The sequence below is a fragment of the Aotus nancymaae genome, unplaced genomic scaffold, assembly GCF_030222135.1.
Source record: "Aotus nancymaae isolate 86718 unplaced genomic scaffold, 86718_ANA_hifiasm-v0.15.2.pri h1tg000058l, whole genome shotgun sequence".
In the NCBI taxonomy this organism is placed as follows: Eukaryota; Metazoa; Chordata; class Mammalia; order Primates; family Aotidae; genus Aotus; species Aotus nancymaae.
In genome coordinates, this window is record NW_026988472.1 from 15,277,709 (window position 1) to 15,292,028 (window position 14,320).

Sequence of the window (14,320 nt, forward strand, 5' to 3'; positions counted from 1 at the left end):
TGTCAGAAATTTGACATGAAACTTTGAACGTAAAATAAGCTGGTATACAGTTTGTTCTTTTGGTTGACTTTTAACTATGTAAACTGGGCATATGTGTAGCTACAGAAATGAGGCTAGGATGAAAGCAACCACTCATTTCTCCCCTTTTTTCTTGTTTGTATGTTTTAGATTTATCCTGGCCCACAAAGCCAGAAAACTGGCACGTCTTACCAAAGAGGAAAGGTAACAAAAGAAGTGCTGCTTCTTTCTTTCCTTTCTTCCTTTCTCCCAACTCCGTCCCACCCTGCCTTTTCTCCTTCTTTCCTTCTTTTCTACCTACTTGCCTGTCTTTCATTTTCACTTAACTTTGTAACTTACAGACTGCCTAATTATATGTGTATTGCCAATGCTACATGTTTGCTATGTTAATTATAATGTTCTTGTGTAAAAGACATAGTGCTGATAACTTAAGAACCAAAGTATTCAAATTAGTATTTGTTGAGTTTATTGTACTTAAGAAAGCATGCTAGGGGTTATGGAGAATACAAAAATGGATATAACTCAGGGGCTGAAAATTTACTTGTGAAGAAGATAACCAGGTAGACAAATGACTGTGTTGCGGGGAAGTCTGCTGTACATACTACATGAATGATGCTTAACAATTACGGAGTATAGGTACAGAGGGACTAGTTTCTCTGGAGGTGGCAATTTCTTCTTGCAATTAGTGTTCACCATTGCCAATTATTCATTCCTACACTATTGCTAATAATCTATTTACCAGGAAAGAGCTCCTGAGTTATATTATGATGCGTGCTTTCCACTTCCATCAGGGTGCTCCTCCATGACCAATGTCACCTCTGCACGTGGCCAGGGCTGTAGTGGTCTGCCTGGGCCTCTTACCTAAAAATGTCCCCACTAGAATATAAGATCATGAAGGTAGGATATTTTGTCTGATTGGCTCACTGCTGCGTTTCCAATGCCTGGAACAAGTCTTTTCCCACTTTGTCTTTTGATCCTGTTTATGGCTTATTCATTTTATACTATGATAAAATTTTATCTTTTTATGTAGTCAAATTTGTCCTTTTTAAAACTATGGTTTCTGAATGTCTATCATGCATAGAATAGACTTTCTCATTTCAAGATAATGTTTTAGAAGTCACCCATTCTTCCATTAGTTTTATGGTCTCACCTATTACATGTAAATCTTTGATCCTTCTGAAATATATTTTGGTGTAAAAAAGTAATGAATCATCCAACTGTTTCTTACATGGGCAGCTATTTGTCCCAGTGCCATTCTATTTAAAAATCTGTCTTTTCCCTGTGGGTTTAAAATGTCCACCTTTATGAATTCTAAATTTGGTTCTCCTTCTGTACTTAATTTTATTTCTTTGCTCTTTCTAGCCATTCCTCTGCTTGTGCCAAGTTACTTCACTTGTATAAAAACAAAAAGACAGAAAGAGTGAGAAGGTAGACAGGGAGGGAGAAGAACTTAGTCATTTTCATAGACATGTTTCATAAACATTTTGTTCATAAACAAAAGAGCTTCTGGATTTAAAATAATAAAATAATATCATAATTCAGGCAATACATCACTTTACTTTCTTGAAAGATTTATCAGCAATCCTGTGTGATTTATATTTGCAACCTCAAAGATTTAAGACATCTGAAATGGAACAAAATGCCTTGTTTTAAAACATTAAAATGAAATGTTGGAGTGGAATCAATGGCTCATGGAATCTTTTTTATGAGGGGATAAATGCCTCTTTCCCACTTTTTCTTTCCTTCCCTCCTTTCTTTTATTTTCACTTTTGTTTCTTGTTATTCACAGGTTGAAGAAACTTTGTGAACTCTATGCCAAAGTTCTCGGTTCCCCAGAAGCTCTGGAGGTAAGACTGCTTCCCGACTCTATACTAAGGGAAAGAGACCTTTGTTTGTCCCCAAGGGGCTAGCAGGGATAGGTTGATGCAAATTGGGTCCTGAAGTTCATGTTTTTCCCGACGTATTTGCAGAGGCATCTACACAGGACTGGTCAATTTACAAGTGGTTCCAGAGAGTGCAGGCCCTGGCTGTGCTGGTGGCAGGTCAGGGAACTTGCAACATGCTATGGTTTAGGTGGTGCTACATTGTCCCTGAATTCAGAGTTCTTCCTGGAAAAGGACATTGGGCCACTCTGCTTCCAGTTCTGTCAAGGGGGTAAAAGAGGGGAGCACCTACTACCCGTAGGGAGATCCTAGATCCCAGCAGCCAGGATGGGGATGAAATGGGCTTTTTCCCACTTCTGGTGATCTTGTAAAAAGGGCAGAGTCTCACTCATGTACGTAAACCTATACCCACCTCATCCCCCACTGTCTCACAGTTAAAAAATATGATTACCTGCCCCCACTCCTGCATGGCCCCTTTTCTGCCTTGTTTTACCCTTGAACATGAGAGATGTAAAGGAGACAGGCTATCTGTCTGTCTGCCAGTTGAGTTTTAAGACACCTTTGGAAGTAGCCAGAGGAAACAGTGGTCTTCAAATGAATCAAATAGAACTCTAAGGTGGCTAAAGATGGGATGGGGGCAGGGGGCATTTGGTGACAGTCAGAGGGCCCAAAGTACTCATAACAAGTACCCGTAGTCGCCTCCCTCATCAATATTTAAAATGATGAATCGGTTCTCTCATGACATTCACCAGACTGCTAAGATTTTAATGTTTTGACATAGACTATGTCACCTTTTGAACGTGATTATTAAATCCAATTATCTGTGAAACATTTGAAGACAATGGAGACCAATGTACAAATGAGCAGTTAATGCGTGAGAAAAGTATAATGAGGAGGCTGAGAATGTTTAACTTGTTAAGCTGCTTAAATCCAAATCTCTGTAGTATATACCATGGTCTAGTCGAGCAGCTACATGCTTAGTCCTATTACTCTAACACTCAGCTTTGGAGTGGCTTGCTTCCTCTTTGCCAAGTTGCTGTGTCTTTTGAATTTGTCATTTTGTTCACTATTTTATAGCAAAATTCTCTCCTTCCTGCTCATCCCACCACTGCAGATCTTCTGTACTTGATATAGGTGAAACACACGCTCTTGATGTTTCTTGGAATTCTTTCTCAGCAAATAAACTAAAACAATTAGGGAAACAATATGAGGAATGTGCTTTGCTTTTTTGTTTTGTTTTGTTTTTTGCTTTCATATGCCATTTAGCAAGTTTAAATATAGGCATAGCCTCCAGGCTCAAGGGTATTAAGTATCAAAACAAAAAATACGGCCAGGTGCAGTGGCTCACACCTGTAATCCCAGCACTTTGGGAGGCCGAGGCTGGTGGATCACGAGGTCAAGAGATTGAGACCATCCTGGCCAACATGGTGAAACCCCGTCTCAACTAAAAATACAAAAAAATTAGCTGGGCGTGCTGGCACGCACCTGTAGTCCCAGCCTCTCAGGAGGCTGAGGCAGGAGAATCGCTGGAACCCAGGAAGAGGAGGTTGCAGTGAGCCGAGATGGTGCCACTGCACTCCAGCCTGGCGACAAAGCAAGGCTTCGTCTGAAAAAAAGAAATACGGTATATACTCACTACAAAAGCACTTAACATCTGTTAAAAATTTTTAGTTTTTCTGTTTAAAAATGCCATTCAATGGCGTATGTCTGGAGAATAAAGAGTGTGGAGTTAATTTTTTTTAAAAAAGCCATTCAAGATATTTCACCCTGGTAGCTATTCAAGCTTTATGAAGTTACATTCTGAGACATTCTCAGGTTAAAGCAGTTTGTAATTGAAGTTCCTCCAACAATTCGTGGGATGGTTGGGGAACATCAGTTGGAGAGGAAAGCATTTGTCTTCATATTTTGAAAAAGTCTGATCATTTTTCATTTGAGAAAGTCCCTTTTTCTGAGAAGGGTGTGGATGATTAATTCCTGATGATAAAAATAAATTGGTCCTGTCCTTGTTTGCTCTTGGTATAGAGAGGGCCACTTGTTTTATTTTCACTTCGGTGTGTATTTTGTGGAAGGAAGAAATTCCTGAGAACAGGAAACAGTGAAAGATAAAGTCCTACCTTTCTTCTGATTGGCTGGAGACAGCCAGAGAAGCTTGCTTAGGAGGTGGATGTAGCCATCAGGTGCTGGGGAGTGTAGCATGGTGGTACCACAGAAGACCTGGAGCCACTTAACCCATCAGGCAGAACCTCATAGTCATACTTTGTAAATAGGATACCTTACAAATGACTGTTCAAAGTCAGCTATGTGATTGTAATTCTTTTAAACAAAATATTTTTCAAAACCTCTTTTTAAAACACCGTTTTCTTAAAACTTGCTATGTTGATTTTATCTTTTCAAAGTAATGGTTAATAATGAAGCTTCTGTTTAGTTACTTTAAAAAAGCATTTGAGCTTTATAAAATCTTGGCCAATTTTGCCTATTCATGGCAAAAACATATTTTTCAGATCAATCGTTGTTTATAAGTACCACCATCAACAGAAGTGCTTGCTTGCCACAAAAACATGTTTGTCTGTTCAGTTTCCCTAAACAAAGCTCACCTCCACCAAAACATGGACCTGATAGTCCTTTTTCCATAGCAGACATATTTTTCGGCCTTTTTTTTTCCTTATCCAGCCACACCAGTAAACATAAATCCTTTGAAAAACTTTTCTTGAAACCATTAGGCAGTAAGACTTTTTAATAGGCAAGACCAAGGTAAAAATGGACATAAACTATCATGATTTATGAACAATACCTAAGACATGAAGAAACCAAATGAAAAAAGATTCTAAAATCTGAATTTCTTAGAAGCTTATTATCAAGGACATTTACCTGCCCAAAGACATATCTTCACAAACATCAGGATAATGCAACTCTATAGCCTACTAAACTATTGGATTTATTCTAGGCTAGATAGCTTTCTCTGTGTCTCCTTTAAGCTTTTGCCACTCTGCCTTGCAGCCAGTGCATTATGAAGAGAAGAACTGGTGTGAGGAGCAGTACTCTGGTGGCTGCTACACGACTTACTTCCCCCCTGGGATCATGACTCAATATGGAAGGTAGAGTAAAAGCATGCTAAGCTGTGACTGAAATCCCCTGCACCTGAATCCAAACTCTAAATAGGTTCAGGTAGCTCTTCTCGCTTGGTTCTTATAAATACAAAAAAAAAAATCCCCCAATTTCCTTTGTATCTTGTGCATCTTATGAATGAAATTGTTGTAATTATACACCATGGTGCTGCTCTCCAATTTTAATTTCTCTGGAAGAGAAATTCCAATCAATATAACCAAAGAAGGTTTCAGTGTGAGAATAGCATTTTACCCCATTCTTCATGTTGTGATTATTATGCATTACATGCCTATATCAAAACACATCATGTACCCCATAAATATATACACCTACTGTGTACTCATAAAAATTAAAAATCAAAAAAGCATAGCATTTCAGCAGTCCAAGGGTTCATCCACAATGTCAGAAGAAGTGTCCTTATACTGAGTTAGGACTCAGTAAAGCTTCCTCAAATGCCACTGTACAATTGACAACATGGGGACAAAAAAATGAGTTCTAGACTGAGCATGAAGAGTCTTGGGTTCCAGCCCTGATTCTACCAATAACCAACTTTGTCATCCTAAACAGGTCACTTCTCCTTTCTGAACCTCACTTTCTTAGCAAGTGGATGGGAAAGCACAAAATGAAGAACAGTGAGCAATAATCAGTATGTTCAAGAAAGTATGAGGTTTTTTTATCCTAATCCTTACATGCTGGGAAGTGTGAGTTATTTTTTAACACCCTTATTGAGACATAATTCACATACCATACAATTCACCTATTCAAAAAGGTGCACAGTTCAATAGCTTTTAGCATTCACAGCATTATACTTCCAAGTATGTTGTTGTTTAGTTAATGTATTTGATGACAATAAATGAACTAATAATATAGCAGTAATTTTAATGACTATTATAGTATTACTAAACCAAGCAATAATTTAATGCCAAGAGCTTAATCTAAAGAGAATGAGAAATGTAGAATAGTGAGTCAAAGACTGTTGCAGCAAACAGAGGGGGTAAGTGGAAATGGCTAATCAATCTGTCCATGAAAACTGATCAAATAAGGATTAAGACCTGCTTATCAGAAGATACAAAATAACTTTGGTTAGCACTTTCTTTACCTGCTTGAAGATTGCAAAATATTATCCAAGAGAACATTCTGAAGCCAAAGGGCAGCACCTGATAAGCTGCTGGGTCATTAAGTTAATTTTTAGATATGCTGAGTGTATTAGTCCGTTTTCACACTGCTGATAAAGACATACCCAAGACTGGGCAATTTACAAAAGAAAGAGGTTTATTGGACTTACAGCTCCACATGGCTGGGAAGGCTTCACAATCATGGTGAAGGCAAAAAGGAGCACGTCACATCTTATGTCTATGGCAGCAGGCAAAGAGAGAGCTTATGCAAAGAAACTCCCATTTTTAAAACAATCAGATCTTGTGAGACCCATTCGTTACACAACAGCACAGGAAAGACTCACCCCGATGATTCAATCATCTCCCACCAGGCCCCTCCCACAATGTGTGGGAATTATGGGAGCTACAAGATGAAATCTGGGTGGGGACACAGAGCCAGACCATATCAATGACTGCAGAATATGTCAATGGTATTTGTTTCATTATGCGTTTATTGGCTAAGTGCCAACCATTTGCCAAACACTGTGCTGAAAACTTTAATACCAAAGACACCTTCTCTGCTGAGAAGGAGCTGACAGTGTTGAGGGCCAGGATGGTGATGGGGAGAGGACATGACATCAAAAATTGACTCCAAAGTACTGACATATGTCCCTGGAAGGGTATAAGGATAAAAGAGGGCATTACTGTATCACCACTCAGAATGTTACCACTGAGGTAAATGCTCTAATACAGGGGCATAGCGATAACACTGGGACACATACAGGCACAGGCTAGCCTTACTTAGAGAAATCTGGGAAGGCTTCATAATGCACATACCACCTGAGGGTTGTAGGAGGCAGAGAAAGGCTATTGGGGATTCAGTCTAGGCAGATAGAATGGTATGAGCAAAACACTAGGATCTCACAGGTTTCTGGAAGGTCAGGGGAAAAGCTTTGCGTGGATCACGTATTAGGCCATTCTTGCATTGCTTCAAATAAATATCTGAGTCTGGTAACTTATAAAGAAAAGAGGTTTAATTGGCTCACAGTTCTGCAGGCTATACAAGCATAGTGCTGGCATCTGCTCAGTTCCTGGTGAAGCTTCAGGATGCTCACAAGCACGGCAGAAGGCAAACTGAGAACAGGCAAGTCACATGGCGAAAGCAGGAGCAAGCAAGTGTTGGGGGGAGAGGTGCCATGCACTTTTATGTGACCAGATCTCGTGAGAACTCACTATCACGAAGACAGACCAAGCCATGAGGGATCTGCCCTCGTGATCCAAACACCTCCCAGCAGGCCCCACCTCAGGCATTGGGGATTACAATTCTACATGAGATTTGGGCGGGGACAAATATCAAAACTGTATCAGATGGGCTATGGGTGATAAGGACAGAATGGAGAATCATACCGAAAGGGGAGCAAGGACCCTTTGCCCTATATGACACATTCAGCAATACAAAACTTGATATTTCAACAGAGAACAGCAATCACTGCATAACTTTTGTTTTTGGCTTCGTTTTAAATCAGAAGTGTGATATGATTAGATTTCTGAGCACAGAGTGGTGGGTTTTATGCTCAATTTCATAAAGAGTGTCAGGAAAATATGTTTTGGTTTGGGGAACAAAGAGGACACTTACCTGAACTGGCCTAATCCTGACCACATGAGAGAAGCAAGATAAATCCCATTGTATCTGGAACTGGTGGTGATACAGTAATGCCCTCGTTTATCTTTATTCCTCCCCAGGGACATATATCAGGCTTCCTATAGCTACCTTCAATTTGTAGGGTAGAAACTAAGGCACAGCATAGCTTAATGTAACTCCCAGCTTGAACAGAGACTACCTGCCCAGACGACGTCCCTTGACCCTTCAGGGCCATGGCATTTATGATATTGCAGTATGTTTTATATTTAGGGCCCTGAAAGTTCACAGTAAATGTTCTGCTTCCAGAAGGAAGAGAGAAGACAGAATCAACAGTACAACTTTAGTAAATAACTAAATACACATTTATTAAGGAAATTTTCTTTGGACAGAGTGAAAAAAATGATTGTAGTAAATATGCAGTAAAACTCATAAGCCACAAGAAATCTGTGTGTTCTCCTTTATGATGTCCTATATCTTTTGTAAATATATACTGTCTGTTCACTCACCTGCAAAAGAAGGGGCAGGTATTTTTCTTGTCTGGTTATTGGACTATTTTTTTCCCCTAAAGGAATATAATTTCCAAATGACAAGTGGAGGGAAACTATTGCTTTGTTTAAAATTAATTATTGTTTTTTACATATTCTGATTGTTAGTATGATTAGTTCTCTAAGTCTTTTTATTTCTTCCAATATTTCATTCTAAGGTCTAGCCAGGCCTCCCAGAGATCTCCAACTGGGAGATCTCTCCATTTGAAATAAAAATGTAAATATGCAGTGAAAAACGGCATTGTTTAATCAACATGGTGAAAGTTAATCCACCTTCTTTTGCAGGAAGGGTTCCTTCCTGAATACCTTAGGCTCTCAATAGTTACAGATTTATTTCATGTGTTGTCAGCAACATACTAATACAGATGTTCCTCAAAATATGATGGGGTTATATCCCAATAAACCCATCATAAATTGAAAATATTATAAATGGAAAATCTGCTTAATGCAACTAACCTACCAAATATCATATTTTAGCCTAGCTACCTTAAACATAATCAGAACACTTACATTAGTCTGCAGTTGGGCAAAATAATCTAACAGAAAATGTATTTTATAATAGAGGGTTAAATATCTCATGTCATGTATTAAATACGGTATTGAAAGTGAAAGACAGAATGGTTGTATGGGTATTTGAAGTATGGTTTCTACTGAATGTATATTGCTTTAACATCATCATAAAATTAAAAATTATAAGTTGGAGACCATCTGTATTCTATATAATATCTCTTCTTATATTTTCTTCTCCTATTTTGATGATGATAATTACAGCAGGTGAAAGAAAACACACCAATGCAAGCCAGCTCGTTTGGTTTTCTAATAGAAGGCCCAGTGCTGTACAGTGTTGACTAAGATGGAGCATGAGTGTTAGCTCTTGACCTCACTTATCAGATATAAGAGAATCCTGGGACAGGATGAATAATGCATGTTGATGGTGCTTTCCTTATGGTATTTTTCTCAGAGAAACAACGAACTGCCCCTCTTACAGGCCATGTGCTGTGACATTTCAGTCCCTTGTATAGCATGTTGGCACTCTACTATTAAATATTATAGGGTGATGATACACCAGGCAAAGAATATAAGATAAAAACACAAACTTTGACATCTGGTAGTGATGGTTCAAATCCTGGCTTTGTTATTTTCTAGGAGTGTGGCTCTTGGCATATCACTGAACATTTCTCCAAGCCTCAGTTTCCTCGTGTGAAAAATGAGATAATGATGATAGTAGCTATGTCACAGAGTTCTTTAAAAGATTGAAGAAACAGTGCAGTATACAGAGGAAGTAAAACTAAGTGGTGAAGACCGTAGGTTCCAGAGTCAGATTGCCTGAGTTCAAATACCAACTCTGCCACTTACTAGCTGTGACCAAGAGCAAATTACTTTGTCTTTGTTGCTGGTTAGGTTCCGGGAAGCAGGCCCTGAAACAACAATTAGCCAACAGGATATATATTAAGGCATGCCCTTAGGATTGGCACCTGTGAAAGAGAGAAGGCAGCAGGAGTGGGCATAGGGAGAAGTTAGGCTGTAATGCAGTTCCAGTGAAGGCCTCAGCTGACCCCAGAGGGAGTTCCCGAACTAGAATGGCCCTTCAGAGTGGTCTCAAGTTGGAACTTGGGAATCAGGTATTTACACCCCATGGTGACCAGTCACTGGGTGTACCTGCTGCTGGAAGGAGGCGTGACCTAGGTGATTTTTCAGCACAGGCAATTTCCAAAGAGGGCTGACATCGGTAGGCCCTCTTCCGGCAGCACTCCCAGCAGCTGGGAATAAGTCTTTGATTCTTGAAGGGGGCCTGTGTGGTTCATCACAATGTCCACCACAGTCTACTTCCATATTCTCATCTGCAAAATGGGGATAATAATAGTACCGACCTCACCAGTACAGGCAAGTGTTCAAGGAATAGAAGTTAAGGAGCCATAGTCAGACTCACAGATTTGTTAAATGTTACTGATGGAAAGGGTCTTATAAATCGGTGGATCATTCCCTTTAAGAGGCGAGGAAGCCAGAGCTCAATGAGAGGAAGCGATTTGCCATGTTCACTAGTGGAATAACCAGGTGGGGAATTGGGGGCATGTATCACCTTGCCCAGAGCTAGTGAGCCATAAAGGGAGCCATATGACTGGGCTTATACAGTCCCACACTTCATGTTGGTGAAGCAGATAAATAATTTACCTCCATTAATGTCAGCTCCTTCACTTGCAACTCTTGGTGCAGGAGTGAACTTTGGCTTTTATTCCATTTTGTTTCTGACAAGGATCATGCAGGAACTGGAGGAACCACATAAACAAACATTATTCCAAAATTGCCAGTGTCCTTGATTGTTCAGAATCTGAAGAAGTTGATCAGCCTTGGTCTTTGTGGGAAATCTTTTCTCTGACTCTCTGAGACCGACCATTTGTGCCTCTTTGCTTTTGTTCCAAGGGTTCTACGCCAGCCAGTGGACAGGATTTACTTCGCAGGCACTGAGACTGCCACACACTGGAGCGGCTACATGGAGGGGGCTGTAGAGGCCGGGGAGAGAGCGGCCCGAGAGGTAGGGCCTGGGATCACAGATTATGGGGAAGGAGGAAACTCATGGTCCTAACATGTAGGTCAAAGATATCTCAGAGCCTGGAGACCAACTCGCCAGTAACCCCCATCTCAAGACTCATAAAATACCATCTGAACAGTTGTCTCAGGTGAAGTGAACACCTTAGCCCGAAGTCATAATGAAAATACCTAACATGTCACCGAAGGTAAAAAGAGTTCATGGAGCAAATGATCAACCTGACTATACTTGAAAGATAACCCAGGTCTGATCTTCTAGGACCAAACATGCTTCTATTAGGACTCAAAATTCAATTCATTTCACAGGAAAGATTTTTCCGACAGTTCCTCTGATCTCATGCCTATTTGAGGTGTGTTCACAACTATTAAAATTTATGATAAGCCTAATGATTGCAACCTCTTATACCAGAGTGGAAAGACCTTTTGGTGCCTTTTAAAGGTTGAATGGAGTGTTCTGGCCTTTACCATGGTGTTTTTGATGGATATCTCAAGAAACTGTTACTTAGTCCTTTATTTAGAGAACAGATTAGAAGAAAGATGGTGTCACTTTTGCTATTTGCCAATATGCTCTTTCATTTCAGATCCTGCATGCTATGGGGAAGATTCCAGAGGATGAAATCTGGCAGTCGGAACCAGAGTCTGTGGTAGGCTATGTTTTATTTCATGAATTTAGATGTCTCTTCTCTAAAACCCATTATTTGCAAGAACACTTGTATATATTCACATATACCTTTTCCTAAGTGATTCAACTAAGTGATTTACCTAAGTGATTTAAAAATGAATGTTTAAATAAATATCGTGGGTTAGGGCAGAGGTGAGAGATTGAGACAAACTTTGATAAATTTGTAGCTGCCACTTTCGTTACGGATTATTAGGAAAAAATATTTTTTGATGAGGAGGGAGAGATTTCTCAGAGAGTTCTAAAAATAATAACTCAATAAACGCCTGTTGAATAAATATCTAGCCTGGTGATTCTCAACAAGAGGTAGGAAAAGAAAGGAAAGTGTGTTAGCATCTCCAGTCCAGGGACAAACAGATGGAATGAAATGGAGAATATTGAGATTAAAATTTTATTTTTAACATACTTATCATTCTTGCAATAAAATCCTAGAAAGTTTTCCTGGCTGGAATGAGGGATGCATAGAGGTTAGAGTGAAAACACACTGTAGAGGACAAGGTCAAAAAGGTTAAAGTTATTGCTCTATCCTTTTAAGTGTGAAGTCAAAGAAAATAGGCCCGCCACTCCAAAGTCATTCTCTTAGTGCTTCTGCTAGGAATGGGATTGTAGGCTGTGGGGACCATGGATTCATTTACTAACAAGCATTTATGGCACACGTGTTCTGCATCAGCCATTGCGGTAAATGCACAGCAGCATTTTAGTGGAGCTCAACATCTGGTGGAGAATGCAAATGATAATCAAAAAGTACAGAACAGTGAAGAAGGCATACTGAGAAAAAAATGCAAAAGGAGAAAGTCATCCTAGGCTGGGGGCCCAGGAAATAATAAAGCCTCCCTGAGGAAGTGAAGGGTCCAGTGAGGAAGACGGGGTAAACAGTATAAGCAGAGGGAACATTGTGTTTAATGGCCTAGAGGTTGGCAAGAATGGGTCATGTTCAGAGAGCTGGAGGAAGTACAGACTTTCTAAAGTGCACAAGCCCTATACTAACACCCAGTGTTCTCTGAATCCAGGATGTCCCTGCGCAGCCCATCACCACAAACTTCTTGGAGCGACATTTGCCCTCCGTGCCAGGCCTGCTCAGGCTGATTGGATTGACCACCATCTTTTCAGCAACGGCTCTTGGCTTCCTGGCCCACAAAAGGGGGCTTCTCATGCGAGTCTAAAGAGAGAGCGTGTCTGTAATCAGACTCTCTTCATGCTGTATTTGGGGTATGGGTTTGCGGAAGGAGTTGCAGTCAAGTTCCATGAAGACAAATAATGTGGAGTGAGTCGGGGAGCGTGAAGATAAGTCCAACTCTGACTGTAAAATACATGGTATCTCTTTCTCCATTGTGGCCCCTGCTTAGTGTCCCTTACCTGGCTTAGTGTTCTGTATTGCCCTCGGAACCTTTAGAATAGTTAAATTGGCTTGTTTAAGGTTCTTGCTGCCCTGCAACATACCTAGCCCATGCACAAGCAATGAGTTTTTTCCTACCACTGTGGCTTTGTACTTGTCCTTCCTCTTACCTGTAATAGCCTCACCTTCCAAAGTTCTTTGCATTTGTTCTTAGCACACTGTATTGTTACAGCTGAAAGACATTAAAGACCATTTAGTCCTCACCTTCTGTTTTAGAGTTAAGCAAACTGAAGCCGATAGAGGTGGAACTTAATGACCTAAGAGCCACAATAAGCTACTGGTATCTGGAGGACTAGAACACAAAGCCAATGCTTTTCCCACCTCCCTGAATGTATTCCCCAGTTACCCTCCTTCACTCCCTGTGGTAGTCACCGATGGTGTCCCCTTGTGTGGGTTTACTCTGTGCTAAGTTGTCTTACACTACTCAAATGCTACTCAGTATATAGCCTTAAGTCTTACTGTTTTGTGCAGTGCGTCTCCAGCTGATTTTAACTTTTTGATGGTAGAAAGTTGATCTCTTCTTCCTTTTGTATCCTCCATTGTTTCTTCATATAAAGTACAGTACACACTTGGGTAATTAAAAATAAAATTTGGTTGACCATATCTGCTGTCCTTTCTTTTTGGGTAATGACTTTCAAGCTTTGGACAGATCAAGTCAAGATCCAGTATTAGGTATATAATTGTGACTTTAAAGCATTTAGTCAAAATTTCCTTGAAGCCTGGATGATGCATGCATTATATTTGCATAATCCATCATGGGTGGCATATGTGTGAGCATGTTGTAAATGATTTATAATGATATGGTAAGAACACTAAAAGATACAGTTCCTTGCCTTCACTACCCCAAAAAATACCTGTCAAAATAAATGACATATTGATAAGCAAGATGTTTAAACTATTAAGCTAATGACAATATTTCGGTTGACATTTCATATTCTTTCTTGGCGCAAAGCTGTTTACTAGGTACACTCATTAATTTAAAACTACAGTTTAACAGTGCATTAAATCCTATTTGGACTACTTTTTAAATGATATCATCATCTCAAAGCACTCACGCCTCTAGACTCCCATAGTCAGTTTCCATAGGGATGTCTTTTAAATCCATAAATGGCCATTCTTATACTCTTCTTTAAAAAAATGAAGTTTATTCTTAGCACAAGTGAAATTTAAGAACTCTCCCAAGATGAATAATAATAGTATAGAGTTTCTGATTTTACAGCAGCATTAACATATATGAATTTATGGGAAATTTAGGGACTGTCTTACTCTATTTTGTATTGCTATAACAAAATATCAGAAACTGAGTAATTTATAATGAACACAAATTTATTGGCTCATGATTGTGGAGGCTGAGAAGTCCAAGATCAAGGAACCGTCATCTTGTGAGGACCTTTATGCTGTGTGTCAGAAG

General features: G+C 39.7%; 1 protein-coding gene across 2 annotated transcripts in view; it reads left to right on the top strand.

The window, feature by feature from the left end:
- Nucleotides 1-13,512, top strand: part of MAOB (monoamine oxidase B) — a 113,089-nt gene extending 99,577 nt beyond the window's left edge. For both annotated transcript variants that reach the window (XM_021673282.2, XM_021673281.2), the window contains exons 10-15: nt 169-222; nt 1,808-1,865; nt 4,899-4,996; nt 10,709-10,820; nt 11,416-11,478; nt 12,524-13,512. In XM_021673282.2, the coding sequence (XP_021528957.2) occupies nt 169-222; nt 1,808-1,865; nt 4,899-4,996; nt 10,709-10,820; nt 11,416-11,478; nt 12,524-12,676 (538 nt within the window). In that variant the 3' untranslated portion in view covers nt 12,677-13,512. The remainder of the gene's footprint in view (nt 1-168; nt 223-1,807; nt 1,866-4,898; nt 4,997-10,708; nt 10,821-11,415; nt 11,479-12,523) is intronic.
- Nucleotides 13,513-14,320: the final 808 nt, after the last annotated feature.